Source organism: Chanodichthys erythropterus, chromosome 13, assembly GCF_024489055.1.
Source record: "Chanodichthys erythropterus isolate Z2021 chromosome 13, ASM2448905v1, whole genome shotgun sequence".
Classification (NCBI taxonomy): Eukaryota; Metazoa; Chordata; class Actinopteri; order Cypriniformes; family Xenocyprididae; genus Chanodichthys; species Chanodichthys erythropterus.
The window spans coordinates 38966341-38984103 of record NC_090233.1 but is presented as its reverse complement, the minus strand read 5'-3'; the positions used below and the strand labels follow the sequence as shown (position 1 = coordinate 38984103).

General features: G+C 36.8%; 3 protein-coding genes across 4 annotated transcripts; 1 reads left to right on the top strand and 2 right to left on the bottom strand.

The window, feature by feature from the left end:
• Positions 1 to 29: 29 nt before the first annotated feature.
• On the bottom strand, positions 30 to 2096 carry apoa1a (apolipoprotein A-Ia). The gene is made up of 4 exons (XM_067406812.1): positions 2023 to 2096; positions 1754 to 1805; positions 1394 to 1538; positions 30 to 790 (listed from the first exon to the last, which is right to left on the bottom strand). The coding sequence occupies exons 2-4, from the start codon at positions 1794 to 1796 to the stop codon at positions 190 to 192; spliced, it is 789 nt and encodes a 262-aa protein (XP_067262913.1). The 5' UTR covers positions 1797 to 1805; positions 2023 to 2096; the 3' UTR covers positions 30 to 189.
• A 1942-nt stretch (positions 2097 to 4038) lies between these two features.
• Positions 4039 to 10450, bottom strand: pafah1b2 (platelet-activating factor acetylhydrolase 1b, catalytic subunit 2). Of its 2 annotated transcripts, XM_067407518.1 has the most exons (6): positions 10139 to 10450; positions 9581 to 9661; positions 9350 to 9439; positions 6490 to 6606; positions 6276 to 6398; positions 4039 to 5292 (listed from the first exon to the last, which is right to left on the bottom strand). In XM_067407518.1, exons 2-6 carry the CDS (start codon positions 9656 to 9658, stop codon positions 5014 to 5016), a joined length of 687 nt encoding a protein of 228 aa, XP_067263619.1. In that variant the 5' UTR covers positions 9659 to 9661; positions 10139 to 10450; the 3' UTR covers positions 4039 to 5013. The 2 variants fall into 2 exon arrangements, with proteins under 2 accessions (XP_067263619.1, XP_067263620.1); XM_067407519.1 differs by lacking the exon at positions 10139 to 10450 and having other exon boundaries at positions 9581 to 9900.
• A 2153-nt stretch (positions 10451 to 12603) lies between these two features.
• mpzl2b (myelin protein zero-like 2b) lies at positions 12604 to 17467 on the top strand. The gene is made up of 4 exons (XM_067407341.1): positions 12604 to 12816; positions 13945 to 14114; positions 15546 to 15756; positions 16252 to 17467. Exons 1-4 carry the CDS (start codon positions 12762 to 12764, stop codon positions 16413 to 16415), a joined length of 600 nt encoding a protein of 199 aa, XP_067263442.1. The 5' UTR covers positions 12604 to 12761; the 3' UTR covers positions 16416 to 17467.
• The last annotated feature ends 296 nt before the right edge of the window (positions 17468 to 17763 follow it).

Here is a 17763-nt window from a genome sequence, read left to right as displayed (position 1 = left end):
GAAGGGAAGAAAATACTGACTCAAAGAAATAATTTTTATGCATTTTATTTGTTTGCATTGTTTTAACTTGAACATAATAAACATTCATCACACAACCCTTGCACCTACAATCCTTACATCACCAAACACAAGAAAATCTGTTCTTTGCTGTTGTCTGAGGATCAGAATGTGCAAAGTCCTTGTGCATTTTTATGCCTGGATGGCCTTGGAGATGGTGTCATACACCTGTGCAAACGTGGCCTTCACATTCTCCATGTAGGGCTCCATGCGGGCCTGGAGGTCCTGGGTGTGTGGGGTGATCTTCTCCTTGGCGTCCTCGACAGCCTTCACCAGCTGTTCCTTGTATTCCTCAGCATAGGGGGCGGCCATGGTCCTCAGCTCCTCCAGACGCTCGGTCAGCTTAGTGCGCACAACCTCGATCATGGGCCCGAGCTTGGACTTGGTCTCCTCAACGTTGCTGTCAAACATCTGCTTCATTTCATCCAACAGCGGCTGCAGCTTGGCACGCATCTGCTCGGCATTTTCACGGTTCAGGGTGGCGTACTCCTGGTAGAGGGGCTCCAGCTTCTCACGGTACTCGTCAAAGTGCTTCTGCAGCACCTGGTGCAGCTCAGCACGGTGGGGCTCCAGCTTGGAACGGATGTCTTCAATGTCGGTCATGACGCGCTCGCGCAGCTGCTTGGTGTTGTCAAGGAACTGGTTGGAGAAGTTCTCGGCGTAGGGGGTCAGAGTCTCGGAGGTGGACTGAGCATATTCCTGAAGCTTAGTCAGGCTCTCTGAAAGTTGCACCCTGAAGAAAACGGAACATAAATTTAGAAAACTCAAACACAAACCGCTTCAGTTAAAGCTGGAGGAGAAAGCCTGGAATCGTAGATCTCACTGTGCTCATTTATTAAGGCCTGCGGAGAACTGGCCTCCTGACTAAACCTGGTTTCTTCTACTGTCACCTGATGAAGCTTTGATTCGTTGGGTTCTTGCCACTGCCATCTTTCTAGAACTGTCTGTGGCTGAATTTAACTTGTTTCATAATGGATGAGCTTTGCAGCATTTACACAGTTATTGAACTGAATTGAAATCCTTGAATTGAAATTGAACCTTACAGCTGAAATTAAATTGGTTTTATAATGAATGAATTTTACAACATTATCTCTTATTTTTCTGAGTGTGTCAAGCTGCTTGGAAAACATTCTTTATTTTATAAAGTCTTGATTTGAAATGATGAGATACAGAAGACACGATAATGTATTTCAAGAATGATTGAACTGAGAAGGGACAAAAAGGCATTTGGGAGAAGTAAAAAAAACATGAACAGAAGATTAAGACATGAAAGAGCAAAGGACAAAAGAGTGAGAGACATGAAAAGTAGAGGTCATCACGATCAGGTGTGCCTTACTTGTATTGCTCATAGTCGGTTCCATCCAAATTGTCAAGAGCCTTCTGAGCCTGCTCCTTGACCTGGGTCAGGTACACCAAGGCTGCTGACTTGTAGTGCTCCAGCTGGGAGGGAGCATCAGCCTGCAGGAAACGGGCCTGGGAACCTAAGGAGACATACAAAAAAAGCTTCAAAAACCAAAGACTATTTCAAGCTCTTTAATTTATGTGAAAAAACGTATACATTGTCAAATTGTTGCTGTAAAAACCGAAGCATTTACAAAATCATCAAATTTTTAAGTGGTTGAACTTTGAGTAAAGGTAAAATACTAAAGAAAAATTAGATGACAAAGTGAAATGTGAAGCAAGGCATGTTACTTACCCACAGCCAAGAGGAGAGTCAGTGCAAGAGCCACAAATTTCATGGTTGAGCCCTGAAAAAGAATACAGCTATTATACCATCAAAGGACTTTTGAACATGGTCTATACAATATATATATATATATAATGTAGAAGAGCAACATTGAAATATTGTGTTTAACTGTGTCTATGCTTATATCTATGTTCTCTTTGTTTCTATCTTTACTCCTGCCCTCTACGTTCTGAATTGTCTTGATCCAATCCTCTTCTCCTGCTGGTTTGAGCTCTTACCTGAGTGGTGCTGCTCTGAATGTTCGAGGACGGACAGCAGAGGCAAAGGTCTTATATAGGGCAGGAACAGTGCATGTGGAGTTGGAACCCTGTCCTCTTACACATCAGCGGTTCAAAGGGTAGGTGCAATAATGCCTTTAAGATATCTGTAGACTTGTCAATGCACTGTCAGTCTCACAAAACACAAATTACATGTAAAATATTCCATGATAGTATTTCTGTCAGATAAAATCTTTTAAGTCATTTTTCAGTTATTGATTTTAGTTACATTTGATAAACCACTGTGAATCAAAATGCAGATGTTTAATTGCATCTAAACAATGATTCTGAGGACAAATATTTAATTTTTTTCCCCTAATACACTTCAGCATTGGGGCTGGAAACTCTGAATTTACTAATGCCAATTAAAGTGATAAAATTCTGCAATTACAGAAAGTTATAGCAACATTTTTTGATTATTTTTGATGCTTTGTAGCTAGTTACAGAGCAATCAGGCATGTATTAGTTTGTGATTAAGCAGTTTGTTTTTGTACTCAGTGAATTCATGTGATTACATGTCAGTGTCATAACAGATTTGGCAACGTGTAGCAAACCTTGATCTCCACCTCCTTCTGCTACAAATCAAATTTTATCAACTGCCAACCAAACAAAGACATCAGCAGGCAGGGGTCATTGATCAATCAGTTATCTTTGTCCCCTTGATTTACTCAACTGTTCACATTCTTGAGTAAAATTACCATGATTAGCTTATTATAAGTGGGATTTTGACTGAAAACCAAAAACATTTCAGTTTAGTATTAATAAATGAACCATAATGCTGATTTAATTACAGAAATGAAATGATGTGTAAAACATTGTTCACTAAAATTGATTTTATTGGATATATGTCCTAAAACCTTGACTACTCTTCCTTCACTACAAAATTTAAGTGCTCGACATTTTAAATAAGAAATTATTCATATAATAAATAAATAAATAAATATATATATATATATATATATATATATATATATATATATATATATATATATATATATATATATATATATATATATATATAAACCTTTAATATTATACTGATAATTTAAAACCAAATTTTTATTTCATTTTATTTAAAAAAAGAAAAATGGCCAAAATACACAAGTGTACATCTTTGATGCCCTCTCTTTATGATCAACTCAATTTGACTTTTTTTTTTTTTTTTTTTGTACTTTGAAACAGACTTTACCACCTCATCTGTATATGGGCAAGCAAAAAGGGTCAAAAAGTAGGTTCTGAACACTATATGCTAACATGCAGAGGACGGGGTTATCTGAATAGCTGAAGTCTGTATCATCAGAAGAGAGCTCCATCTGAGCTTGTGTCATCATCAGCAGTATCTTATCACTGTGTCTGTCAGTTCATGCAACTTGTATGAATCCATATCAGAACCCCTATATAGATATATTTCAAGCAGAGCATGTCATTGCTCTGTAGAAACTTGTGAACTGATTTCCAGAGTTACATCTCATTAACCCATTTTTTTCTCATTTTGCAGACTTTACATTTATTATTTTATTTATCCTTATTTGGATGAGAGCAAAATATTATGAACATTATTACATGATTCTGCAGTAGGTTATTTTCACAGGTTGGTGCGTTATGTCTCCCTCTACAGGTTGAATGTCTATTTTTTGCATATACTGGAGCAGATTCGAAGTACATAATTAACTATCATGAATGGTATCGAACTGTATTTGCCTCCAGCATGAGACATGGTCCTCCAGTGTCTTTTCTTGTTATACAATGCGCTATGATCTAACATTCTTTTATTTGAGAAAGCTCGATCATTGAATAGTTAATCTGAATTAGAGCTTGGGTTAAATGCAGATTAATAGGATTAGTTTGAAAGAATTATGCTAGCATTGTGTACAAATGCTGTAAAAAGAAAGAAACAAGCATGACATATAGACGGCACATGAAAGAAAGTGTACACACGAGCTTAGATTCCTGCTAATTTATTGGAATCCTTGCATCTGAAGCATGTGGCAGCTGTGCCGCAGTAATAGTGCTCGCTTTGCGGACCATACAAATACTTATAGATCTCTTACACTCAAACACAAAATCAATCACATACACCAGCACCAGCTACATAAGCACTTGCACAGAGTACATTAATACTAACAGATAATATTTATATATATATATATATATATATACACAGTACACACACACAAATTATCACTTCTTCTTGCCCATACTTACTCATACTCAACCCTTCACATAATATTTTACAGATCTCTTGGACACATACACAAAAACATGGGTGTAACGGAAATTAAAAATAAAAAAATTAACACTGAAAACCTTATGGTTGTGCATTAGACGCTTAAGACAAGGAGCAGTCTCACAAACACACACACACAAGGAACGATTTGGTTTGACCACTCCATTCTTAATGTAATATATCATATTTGTGTTATTGGGAATATGAAAGGGCAAATGAGAAAGAGGAATTTTCAGATGCTTCTGTGCCAACAAAAAAACCTTGGGAATGGGAATAAGACATAAGCAGATATTTCAAAGGCATGATTTCTCTTGTGTGAACTGAATCATCGTAACACCGCAGTGAGCGTGACCGAGTGCATGTATGAAGGCACGGAGAAGCTGGCAGAGTAAGTGCTACTATTAAAGGTTGTTCAGACTGTGACAATGGGATTTTGAAGAGATTCTGGTCCCACAGCAAAGCAACATTCCCTAAGAAAATCTATTTGTCACAAATATTTCTTATATATTCTTCATTCTCTTACTGTTGTCTATTATGCATCTTAGATACAAATACACAGTTTATACTTTATATAAAATTGGCCACTGTCTTACACCCCCTTGTTTGCTGTTCTTTTTGCACTGTTCTTTTCAATGTTTTGTTAAATTAAGTATTTTTAGTACATTTTCAATATCCAACATTTCTTAACCCTGCCTCTCCAGTGATTGACCAATGTGGTGCCATTCTTAAACCAGTGAGGCCCGCCTTTCCTGAGGCGTTTCCTCCAACAGTTGAAGCAGCAGGTCATGAAGAGACGTCGATATGGTCCTGTACGCACTAGCGGTCAGATGAAGGAAGTCGAACATGTCTCGAGAGGAAATAGTCCCATCTGAGTGGACAAAACTACCTCCCACATCAAGTAACTGAACTGGGCCGAGTCGAGGAAGAGAGGCACGGAGTAAATTGTTCACCGATGCATTTTTCTCTCTCAGCGGGTTAGGAAACTCTCCCCTTGGCAACAGGCCCTGAATGACAGGAATAATGACTGATCAGCTTTGACAAATGAAATGAGACTGAACTTCTGAGAGTTGATACTCTGTATGCACATTAATTACAACACTACAAATCTCATATATACAGTGGTGTGAAAAAGTGCTTTTTTTTTTTTTGCATGTTTGTCACACTTTAATGTGACAAAGATAACACAGGTAAACACAACATGCAGTTTTAAATGAAGGTTTTTATTATGAAGGGAAAACAAAATCCAAACTGACATGGCCCTGTGTGAAAAAGTGCTTGCCCCCTAAACCTAATAACTGGTTGAGCCACCCTCAGCAGCAACAACTGCAATCAAGTGTTTGTGATAACTTGCATTGAGTCTGTTACAGCACTGTGGAGGAATTTTCGCACACTCATCTTTGCAGAATTGTTGTAAATCAGCCACATTGGACGGTTTGAGCATGAACCGCCTTTTTAAGGTCATGCCACAGCTTCTCAATGGGACTGAGGTCAGGACTTTGACTAGGCCACTCCAAAGTCTTCATTTTGTTTTTCTTCAGCCATTCAGAGGTTGACTTGCTGGTGTGTTTTGAATCATTGTCCTGCTGCAGAACCCAAGTTCGCTTCAGCTTGAAGTCACGAACAGATGGCCGGACATTATCCTTCAGGATTTTTTTGGTAGACAGCAGAATTCATGGTTCCATTTATCACAGATCCAGGTCCTGAAGCAGCAAAACAGCCCCAGACCATCACACTACCACCACCATATTTTACTGTTGGGATGATGTTCTAAGCACTTTTTCACACAGGGCCATGTGGGTTTGGATTTTGTGTTCCCTTCATTTAAAAACTGCATGTTGTGTTTACTTGTGTTATCTTTGATTCATATTTAAATTTGTTTGATGATCTGAAACATTAAAGTGTGACAAACATGCAAAAAAAAAAAAAAAAATCAGGAAGAGGGCAAGCACTTTTTCACACCACTGTAGACAGTGATTAGGTAACTCACCAATACAATAATTTTGGACTTGGTGAGGCGAGACAGAAGTAATTGTGCAATGGCCAGTATTCCTCCTGCAACTTGATCAGCAGTGTGCTCATGATTATTGGTTCCTACCCATAAAACCACCACCTGTGGACACAGTTGAAATTGGTGAACGCACATTTCGCTTTTATGGTAAATATTGTTAAAATTATTTCCAACAAACCAAACTCTTCCTCACCTTGGGTCTGATGTTCTCCAGTTCTCCATTCTGTAGTCTCCACAGCACATTAGAGGTTGTGTCTCCACCAATCCCAAAGTTCAGAGCATGGAGAGGTGAGAAGAGTTCCCTCCACACCTGAGACCAGCAACGATTGCAAACCAAATGTAACAAAGGTAAACCAAAATATGAACATTTACTTAAAAACCTTTAAATGCTTATTATTATTAATTAATACCATACAATAACCTGCAACAGACACAAAACATATCAGGTGTACAATAAAGTGTGCAAGCATCCCTTTAAATGGATAGTTCACCCCAAAATGAAAATGTTGTCATCATTTCCTCACTGTCAAGTGGTTCCAAATCTGTATGAGTTTCTTTCTTCCGTTTCTTCTATTTAAAAAAAATGTTGGTAATCAGACAGTTGATGTCTCTCATTGACTTCCATAGTATTTTTTTTTCCTACTATGGAAGTCAATGAGATACATCAACTGTCTGATTACCAACATTCTTTAAAATATCTTCTTTTGTGTTCAACAGAAGAAACACACACATACAGATTTGGAACTACTTGAGGGTGAGTAAGTAATGACAAAATGTTTATTTTTGGGTGAACTATCCCTTTAAGTGTCTATCCCCAATACTATCCCTTTTAGTATAGTATTGTAATACAATACTATTGCACATATAAAAACCAATAAAAAAACGAACATGACATACAAGTTTAAATAATTTTCTTAGCAGCTCAAAGACTACTGTAGTTACCGTATGTAACATACATGCATGCATACAGTGGGCTCCACAAATATTGGTACTCTTGGTAATTGAGCAAAACTGTTTGTAAAAATTTTGTCTTGCCATTTTGTTTTGCCATCTGATTGTTTTTGCCATTTATCCTCTTAGTCTTTCGTTCAAAATATTCACAAAAATCTAACCTTTAATTAAAGTCAAATTACGTTTTACATAGTAAAAAAAAATTATTTTCAACTTTATATTTTGTGTAGTTCAAGATTTTTGTGAATATTCTGAATTAAAGACAAAGAGGAGAAATGTCAAAAACAAATTCACAGTTTTGCTCATACTTACAATATTTGTGGAGCCCATTGTAGGTTTCCCACATGACTGTTGTTCAATTACACAGCGTTGCAACAGTCATTATCCAAAAACATCTGACCACTGAATGTCAAGAATGAAAGTCCAATCAGAATGAAATATATACAATTAAAAATTTAAATTATACTTGAATTTCTATGACTGGCTATAAAAACATGTAAGATTTCATATAGTGCTTACAAATATTTATAAAAAAACACACTAGTTTATATTAATATTTAAGTTCATAATATAAATATAAAAAGTTATTATATTTCAGCTTGCAAACCAGTTTAATATTTTTAATTACTTAATACCAGTTTTACATGTTTAGTTCACTTCAACATTTTGCACACACTTCTGGGGCCGTATTCACAAAACATTTTATCTTACCACTAAGAGTTCTCCTAAATAGCAGTAAAAGTTCTTAGCTAAGAGTTTTCTCTTAAAACCCATTCACAAAGCTGCTGAGACAAACTTTTACTAAGGAATAGAAGTCTTAAGCTAAGAGTAAGGGCGGGGTTGACCTTGTTGCTATGGAGTAAACACACAGTGATTGGCTGATGGAGGAGTCAGCAATTTAATCATATAAATATTGTAGAATGAGGTGTCATGTTTCCACATTAAAATAAAGGTTTTAAAATACAAATGTTGCCCTATTCAAAAAAATATTTTTTAATAAAAATGTTGCCATATTGTTGCCATAAAGGTTTTAAAATGTAGGCTAAGTGTCACTAATTAAACTAGTATACAGTTAATTGTGGACCGCCTCTTGGATGTCTGCATCTCAACAGAATGCAGAATTCAAACGACAAATTATGTTTTATAAACAAAGTTTGGGAAAAACACATTCAAATGGTCTATCTAATCAGCTCTAGATACACAGATGAGAGCCGACTCGCCTATAGTTACTTCGACAGTTTTCTGTCGAACCCCGCTCCTCACTCTCAGCTGGGAGAACTTTGGGTTTGGGCTAAATTTCAAGCTCGGAGCCCTCGATCCCCTTGGACAGCACACCAAATACGCTTATTATATATCGATTTTTTATCTATTCAATCATTTGTAAGTGTGAACTCATGAAAACCATTGCCACAGGTAATCAGACAATATTTATTTATTTATTAAAGATTTATTTTTGGCGTCTCATCGTAGATTCAAATCTATAAATCAAAATGTATTGCATTTATGAAGAAAAGGTTCAGCACCCAAGGCTCTATTGCTATTCCCTCAATGGTGTACAGTGTATTTGGGTGGATTAGGACTGTTTGTGATTTGGTCTTAGTGATTTAGGAGTCCTCTTGACTACTCCTAACGTTTCACAGAATTAGGAGCTTAGTTTTAGCGCTAAAATACTTTGTGAAATACTCTTAGCAAAAATTTAGGACTCCTAAAATTAGGACTGACACGCCCATTATTGATGTGGGAGTTTCTCCTAAATCGTCAAGTTAGGAGCTACTTTTAGCCTTAAGATGTTTTGTGAATATGGCCCCTGTTCTCTAGCACTGCACTACTTTTTAAACTGTATTTGAAATAACATCCACTCAATCATAACAAATACTAAATTAATTCTGTTAACTCTTTTACATAGCAGAGTAAGGCCTTAATAACACTAGACAAATATCTTCAAAATGTGAAAAAGATTAGTATGCGAGCAGTAATAGTATTTCTTGGATTCATTGCTTCTGCTATTCTGATTTGTATTTGGATAGAAAAAGTGTCTTCTTAATAGTAACCAAATAGTTCTCCTTTTTATGGTTTGACTGAATTAACGAGTTCACAATCACCTCATACTGTTGCATAAGCTGCACCATTGAGTCCCCCACAAACAGAACATCGGGCTCCGCATCCTTGCACTCCTGCACAAACCGGTTGTGCTACAACAACACAGAACAAATCCAAGCATGTTACACAAATCCTTAAATCAGACTGAGGTGTTTTGAAAGAGGAAATGATTCTGCACAGCTCAGATGTTACAAGTATGCACAATCGCTACAATCTTTCACAATTGAGCACACCTGTGACATCCAGCGTCCGTCTCCCTGCACGTCGATCACGGGCGCAGGTTCAGCGGCGGGATTCTCCTCAGCGCTCATTCTCTACAACACAAACACAGGTGGTACAAAACAACAATACTAATGAGCTGCCGTGCTGACGTAATGGAAATGAATGGCAATCGTTGACTGAGTCCAAATTTCGTAACTGTAAAATACAGCTGTCAATAATATTCACTCCGAGCAAAATACAGAGATTGAAAGAGTAGTTTCGCGCATCAAAACGCTAGTAACGCCGCACAAAGAGCGCGTGTTTTGCTTTTAGTTCTGAGGATGATGAGAAGGATGATGATGGACCCGGATGAAGCCAACACACAGCAGAGGGTGTGCGGTAAAGATTAACGCTTCGCATATGTGCTTTAATGACTGCTACTGACAGGGATGATTCAAGTAATGTTTAGCTAATGGTATAACGAGGAAGAATGAATCAACAGCCGGGAAAAAAGGAAAACACATTCCCGGGTGCATCACGCACGCACACACACACACGCCCGTCTCTATGCACGCCTCCTCTTGACTAACCTGGCTACAGTGTTTGCAAATCCCGTCTGCAGTGAGTGAGCTGCGGGCGTGTGCAGCAGGGCAGGGCTCCCTCAATCACGTACAGCAGCACCGCAATCGACTGACTGACTGTCCGGGGAAGATGCAGACGAATGTTTCTGCAGCCGCGCACCTCGACTATGCTTTTTTCCAGCTCTACCTTTGAAAACAATGCAACCTTAACTGGCTTAGTCCACACAATAATATGTTTAATGTTTTAATTATGTGGGTATATAGCGCGTGGTCTTTTAAAGAAATCACAGTAAATGTTTGGGTTATGTAAACCGAATAGCATCCAACCAACCGCCTTCCCACTTCCCTGCGCAACCGCCCTCGCACTTTCTGGAAGCCTCACTTCCGCCTACAGCCATCGTCACACACTTCCCATTCAACGCTGTCCCGCCTCATGAAGGCAAAATATAGGCGAGATATGTGACTGAAATATCCGTTATAATATCACAAAAGCAAGAGTAGGGTTGCCAACTTCAGGAAAATTAAGGACAGTGTTGGTTTGTATAGTAAAACAAGGGACGGTGTAAATTCAAAATATCTTTATCACACTGTCATGTCTGTGTTTTGCTAGAATTCAGTGCTAAAATGGATACAATTGTATTGATTAACTTATTAATGTAGCCTAATTTCATTCTAAAAAAGAATTTTAATTTAATGTTGTTCTTTTAAGTGCATGTTGTAAGTTTTATTTTTAAAGTAGCATTTTAGCTTTTTAACAAACTCAATTGCCATTGTAATGTGCAAATAAACAAAAAGGCTTTGATAAATCAAATTTTATAAACAGAGTAACTGATTAAATGTATACATTTACTTGTGTGTGTTACTTTATAACGCTACTATTATAACTGATATTTTATACATTTTATGTAAGCAGTGTGTTATAAAAACCTCATTGATTTACATTACAAGCTGAGAATTTAATTTTATTTTGTGACCATATAAATAAAAAACATCTGCACCAAACACAACCGCTGCCATCTGTCAGTCAAATAATAGCAGTGGATGGGAACTTCTACTCTAACAGTAAATAAACTTGCTTAGACAAATCCAAATTAAACCCTGCGGCTCGTGACGACACATTGATGTCCTAAGACACGAAACAATCGGTTTGTGTGAGAAACCAAACAGTATTTATATCATTTTTTACCTCTAATACACCACTATGTCCAACTCCGTTCAGCTTCCGGTTAGTGAGGTCAAAAAACGCATTCTGATGACGGAAGTGATGTCTCGCCCATATACTTCAATGAGCGCGAGACATCACTTCCGTTGTCAGAGCGCGATCAGACCTCGCTAACCGGACGCTGAACGGAGTTGGACATAGTGGTGTATTAGAGGTAAAAAATTATATAAATACTGTTTGGTTTCTCACACAAACCGATCGTTTCATGTCTTAGGACATCAATGTGTCGTCACGAGCCACAGGGTTTAATTTGGATTTGTCTATGGAAGTTTTTTCGACTCTTATTGTTCAAGTTCCCAATCACTCCTATTATTTGACTGACAGACGGCAGCGGTTGCAGTTAAAAATCATAATTTGCGTTCGACTGAAGAAAAAAAGTCACCTACATCTTGGAGGCCCTGGTGGTAAGCAGATAAACATCAAATTTTCATTTTTGGGTGAACTATCCCTTTAAATATAAATTTGCATAGTGCAAAACATTTGACTAGACATATTGAACTCTTGACATCACACAAAGAACACAAACTTGTAGCCGCAGGTTTGTATGAAGCATTGAGAGAGAGTCGAGTAGGTTTATTTTCACATTTTGAATATATTTGTCTAGTGTGATTAAGGCCTTACTCTGCCATGTAAAGGAGTTAACAGAATTAATTTAGTATTTGTTATGATTGTGTGGATGTTATTGCAAATAAAATTTTAAAAATGGTAAAACTTTCTTTGCACGAGAAAATGCCTTATCTATTTATATTATTCAAAATTACACGATGAAAAGCCTTGTATGTGCCTAAATAATTGAAGTAGCCTATAATTGTAATAATGGCGTCACTTGAACGAGAAGGCTGAAGCTGCACTGCACTCAATATTGCACAAGATGGCAGCAGAGTCGATACACTAGGCTTAATGTGACACCTGATTTTAGTATACTTTCTGTGACTGCACATTTTTCAGGAGTATCACAAGTAGGGTAAAGACGAAATATCTTGTTAAATTCTCGATTAAGTAATTGCACATGACCTACAACTGTATGTAACATTTGTCATAGCGCAAGAGAAAGACAACTGAAACGAAAATCCAAATACCAGTAGAAAACAAAACTGTGTTTCGACATGCAATGACATGCAGTGCCTACAAAAAAGAGGGCAAGTTACTGTACTTATGAGAAACTGTGTGCACTGACTGTCTCACAGGTTTTGTTGACACCTTTTAAATGAGAAAACTCCTCCTCTTTTCACTCACGGATTTTAAGTGCAAACAGTCCAGTGAGCGGTTTAACATGGCCGCTGTGCTCAGGAGTTCCGAAGTTCAACCAATACTTATATATTGAGTGTATACAAGCTGTTTTAGATATATAGTTAACAGTACATTACTATCAAATATAGGAGCTCTGGTAGCTTCTCTACAACTGTTCTTATGAGCCGAATCTGGATTTACCTGTTTTGTGCGCTGTGCGCTCTGGTCTTGTCAGGTGAGTTTCTTACTTCCTGGATCCACCTTTAGTTTTGGGACTAAATATAATATGTTTGATTAACTTGGTGTGATTTAATATTTAACAAGTTATTATTTGTGGTGTTAGACTCTCTGCCTGCTTCTTTTGTCAATTTGAAACTACTGTGGTAAATTTATAGCCTACTTTAGGCAGTCTCAGAGTTACCTAAACCAGTTGGATCTTTAACAGGCAGGTATATGGTTTAACAACGACTAATTTTTAGTGTTTCTGCGGCACTTATCACAAGCTTACCAGATTTACACTGTGCTGTCGATGATAAAATAAGATTATACGAGATTAGATTGATCCTTAGGGAGTTAATGCAGGCATTACAGCAGCTTGAAGTGGACAGCAGGTGGAGTAAGATTAACGATATAGTTCAACGACTGGAAGAAATGCAGTTTTTTAATAAGAATGAAATCTAAAATGCAATAGAAAACACAAAATATACTATTCTATATGGTGAAATGTATTTACATATAGCCTACTATATGTACAACTGCAGTGAATACAGGGTGACCTAGTGATTGGATTTAATGGTTGGAATGACTGCAGTCTCAGCTTAAGCAGAGTTAAACACCCTGATCACAGCAGGAGCAGGGAAAGCTTTACCTTAATGCTTTATCAATAGATCAGGGTAGTTAGAGCAGAATATATCCCATGTGACTGAATGATACTGTAGATGCTGATTCATCATTGCCAACATACTGTATAAATAGTTTAGATGGTGAATATTGTTAGCTGGAAAGACTGAAGATCAGCTTTTTGAAAAGTTTATCATTAGATTGAACTGACTCATTTTTTATAAATATGCAATTGTGTGCATATTTGTGTAAATAACATGGTTAATCTGATTATGTACTATTCTAATTAGGGATTGTTCTGATAAGAGAGTTATGACATGAATGTGTCTGCTACGTGCACTCATTGAATATCTGTCTATCTATGAAATAACATTACAGCTTTCTCTTTGGTTGAAGGTGACAGTGAATGTACATTTTAATGGCAAGTTTAGTGTAAGAATGTAAATGTTGTTGGAATTAGCTATTTGTGTGTTAGTGACAGTTATATACTTCTCTTAAAATCATGTTAATCCATGGGTACCAGGTGTATATCGGGTGGAGGGAATGGAGGTGATTACATCTTCAGAGATGGAGGCAGTCAATGGGACAAATGTACGTCTCAAATGTACATTTAAATCTACCCATCCACTTTCCGAAGAAAGAGTCTCTGTATCCTGGAGCTTTCAGCCACTAGGAAAGACAGCAGCAGAATCGGTGAGACTGATTGAGTGTGAAGTTAATCTTTAAAGTGAACCCTTTAAAGGGTTAGTTCACCCAAAAACGAAAATTCTGTCATTTATTACTTACACTCATGCCGTTCCACACCCGTAAAACCTTTGTTAATCTTCGGAACACAAATTAAGATATTTTAGTTGAAATCTGATGGCTCCGTGAGGCCTCCATAGGGAGCAATGACATTTCCTCTCTCAAGATCCATAAAGTTACTAAAAACATATTTAAATCAGTTCATGTGAGTACAGTGGTTCAGTATTAATATTATAAAGCGACAAGAATATTTTTGGTGTGCCAAAAAAAACAAACAAATAACGACTTATATAGTGATGGCCGATTTCAAAACACTGCTTCAGGAAGATTCGGAGTATAAATGAATCAGTGTATCGAATCATGATTCGGATCATGTGTCAAACTGCCAACGGCTGAAATCTTGTGACTTTGGCGCTCCGAACTGCAGATTCGATACACTGATTCATTTGTGCTCCGATGCTTCATGAAGCAGTGTTTTGAAATCGGCCATCACTAAATAAGTCGTTATTTTGTTTTTTTTGGTGCTCCAAAAATATTCTTCATTTGTGTTCCGAACATTAACAAAGGTCTTACGGGTGTGGAACAGCATGAGGGTAAGTAATAAAAGACAGAATTTTCATTTTTGGGTGAACTAACCCTTTAATGCTTGACATATTAAATTATAGTCAGCTTTTTTTATTTTATGATTTAAAAAAATGCAATAGTTTGAGCCTTCACACAAAATCTAAAAAAAAGTTTTGTTGTATAATATGTGATACATCAGGCATTTATTGCTCATAAAGTATAATACAGAAGAATATGGAGCTCACACCTGAGGTGGAAAAAAATACCTCAATTTTATTTGCAAAAACATTGATGCATTTGCTGATATTTATATGGCCAAAAGGAAAGATTAAAGTCTGATAGCTTCTAATGGAAATCAATTAGATTTTTATAGTGTAACAGACTACTTGCATAAATTGTATATAAATATAATTTGTCACTCTATATCTCCCAACAATATGTCTTAGTAAGATGATATTTGAATGCTTAGTTTTATGACAAGCTCTAGTTTTGTGAGGGAAAATTTTTGAGGTGCAACAGGTTTTTCAGCAATGTTTTGATCATCTTAATAATTTAGAGGCCTTTTTTAAAATTTTGCATATCGATTGTGATACAGTAGGCTTTATAGGGTTAATATATCTGAAAATCTTTTTTCATTATTGGGTGAAATAAGGCTGTGTACAGGACTCTTCAGTCCTTGTTCTTTTCAAAAGCCCCCTTTTTTACTTCTGCCCCTTGTCATTTATTCCTCTCTTCACTTTGGTACCCAGGTCCTTACCTGATTTCAGTGGGCCATACACCTTCCTTCTTATTTAACTTTCAACATTTCTCTCTTAGATTTTTCACTACCAGGGAAGTGCATATCCCCCACCAAAAGGCCTGTTTAAGGATCATGCTGTATGGTCTGGTGATGTAATGAAAGGTGACGCATCCATCACACTGCAGGATGTGCAGTTCAGCTTTAATGGTACCTACAGCTGCCAAGTCCGCAATCCACCCGACATCCAGGGCTTTGCAGGCGAGATCAGCCTCAGAGTTGTTCAAAAAGGTGAGAGTAGTTGCTGTGAGACTTGTTTGAAAAATGAGCTTAAAAAATCATTTACTCACCCTTCCAAAACCATATAGCAGTGGAGGTGAAGGTTATATAAGCAGGATGTTGTGTTCTTTCTTTGATCCCAGCAGCTGAAGGACGGAAGTATCTAATCAACCGGGCTAGAATAGCAGATAGACTTCTCTGAGAGTGTTATCATACAGACAACAAGCGTATAAGAGTAACAATAGTGAGTGGTATTCAGTTTGCTGGCCATCCTCTGATAAAGTTTCCCACACTCGCTATTTGAAGAGATTTTCTCATCCTCCTTATTTTTAGTTTCAGTTTCAATGTTCATTATTGGAATACAATTTTGCCAAAGCATCAGTATTTACAAAAAAGCAGTGATTGGAATAATGAATGAATTAAAAAAAGATAGCAGTACTGGTAATAATAATAACAACATTAAAATTTACAATTTAAGGAATGAGTTTTCTTCTTTTCTTCTTATAGTTTCATTCTCTGAAATTGGAATTCTGGCTATAGCTGTGGGTGGATCCATTGGCATCGTTCTCCTCATCCTCATCATCTATATTATTGTGCGGGTATTCCGGAGACAGGACAGTGACATGGATGTTGAGATGGAGGACCACGGATCAAAGGATCAAGTATTGTGAGAGGGAACACCTGACTCTGGCTTTTAGTGAGGAGTGAAACGTAATAATAACATATACCACAGTATTCTCTAACTGTATGAAATAACACAATACCTAGATGTCAGATCTTACTTTTTACTAATGATAATTTTACAGAGACTTTTTAGTAATCATTTACATTATTTTTTTTACATTTTGTTTGTTGACTTTTTTTAATGTATGAAAACAAAAAAAATGAAATTTTTTATACTTAAAGTGAGATCATCTAGCCTTTTATTCTTAAAAATATATGAAATACTAGTTCAAATATGTATATAAAATCTGACTTCATGGACTGTTGCTGCCTATAAGTATGATTGAGAATTTTTTGTCACTCTTCATTCTGTGTTTGTCTGTTGCACTGTTTTATGGCAGTTTGTGCGGTCACACATGTATGTGATGTTCTACATATGCGATCTACATAAGCGCTTTTGTGCATGTGTATGCCTGCATACATGTGTGGATGTGTTTCTGTGTATGAACACATTATATGTGGATCACAAATCTGTGTGGCAAAGAAAACTGTTCATTTAAAAGAGCAATACAAATGTTAAAACCTTTTGCAAAACATCAGTAAAACACTTTGGAAATATGGATGGATCAAAGAGGAACTGCATGAAAAAATGATTGAACATGTTGTACTTGGACCTTGATTGTTCTTTCTACTGCCCATCTCATTGCATGAACCTCAAATCTTCAGGGTTTTGGGATTCTCTGTTCATCAATGCTGCTCATTAATCCATCCTTTAATCCTAGTTTAAAATGAAATACTGTGATCTCTGTTGATCACAATTTTTTTTCTTGTTGGTTTTGTTACATTTTACACAAATGTTTATAGATTTTTTTTTTTTTTTATTGACATTTTAAAAGTAAAAAAAAAAAAAACTTTTTTTGAAAACCAATTGTGGATGTTATTTTCTCTTTGAAATTTTGACGTGTTTTTTTTTTTTTTTTTTACACCTACTGCCAGTCAGGACTTTTGTGAGGCTAAAATTTTAAATGTAGCTTTCCTAGTTTTGGTTGTTTTCAATAAATTTCCAGATTTAAAGGGGGACTCAGTAGTATTTCAAATACACTGCTTGGAGGTTAGTTGGGCAGATACCAACAACAAACGTCTAAAGGCTGATTTAGGGTGCGTTCACACTTGTAGTTCGGTTCGTTCGGTTCATTTGTTCCGAACCAAAAAAGAAAAAAACATTTAGTCCTGGTCCGATTAGCGTTCAGATTGGCAATTTTATCACCAAACCAAAAGATACTGAACCTTAAAGGCATAGGGATACATTCACAACCTGATTGGTCGGATTTTATGAAGTATTGCCTATTTTGAGAC

What these genes read in the sequence shown, in the direction of transcription:
- pafah1b2 (XM_067407518.1), bottom strand. Translation starts at nt 9,658, where the DNA reads ATGAGCGCTGAGGAGAATCCCGCCGCTGAACCTGCGCCCGTGATCGAC. An exon ending in ACGGACGCTGGATGTCACAG is followed by an intron (nt 9,440 to 9,580) that starts GTGTGCTCAATT and finishes GTGTTGTTGTAG; the next exon opens with CACAACCGGTTTGTGCAGGA. An exon ending in AGTCCAAAATTATTGTATTG is followed by an intron (nt 5,293 to 6,275) that starts GTGAGTTACCTA and finishes CCTGTCATTCAG; the next exon opens with GGCCTGTTGCCAAGGGGAGA.
- apoa1a (XM_067406812.1), bottom strand. Translation starts at nt 1,796, where the DNA reads ATGAAATTTGTGGCTCTTGCACTGACTCTCCTCTTGGCTGTGG. An exon ending in GACTCTCCTCTTGGCTGTGG is followed by an intron (nt 1,539 to 1,753) that starts GTAAGTAACATG and finishes ATGTCTCCTTAG; the next exon opens with GTTCCCAGGCCCGTTTCCTG. An exon ending in ACCGACTATGAGCAATACAA is followed by an intron (nt 791 to 1,393) that starts GTAAGGCACACC and finishes CGTTTTCTTCAG; the next exon opens with GGTGCAACTTTCAGAGAGCC.
- mpzl2b (XM_067407341.1), top strand. Translation starts at nt 12,762, where the DNA reads ATGAGCCGAATCTGGATTTACCTGTTTTGTGCGCTGTGCGCTCTGGTC. An exon ending in GTGCGCTCTGGTCTTGTCAG is followed by an intron (nt 12,817 to 13,944) that starts GTGAGTTTCTTA and finishes CATGGGTACCAG; the next exon opens with GTGTATATCGGGTGGAGGGA. An exon ending in GAAAGACAGCAGCAGAATCG is followed by an intron (nt 14,115 to 15,545) that starts GTGAGACTGATT and finishes TTTCTCTCTTAG; the next exon opens with ATTTTTCACTACCAGGGAAG.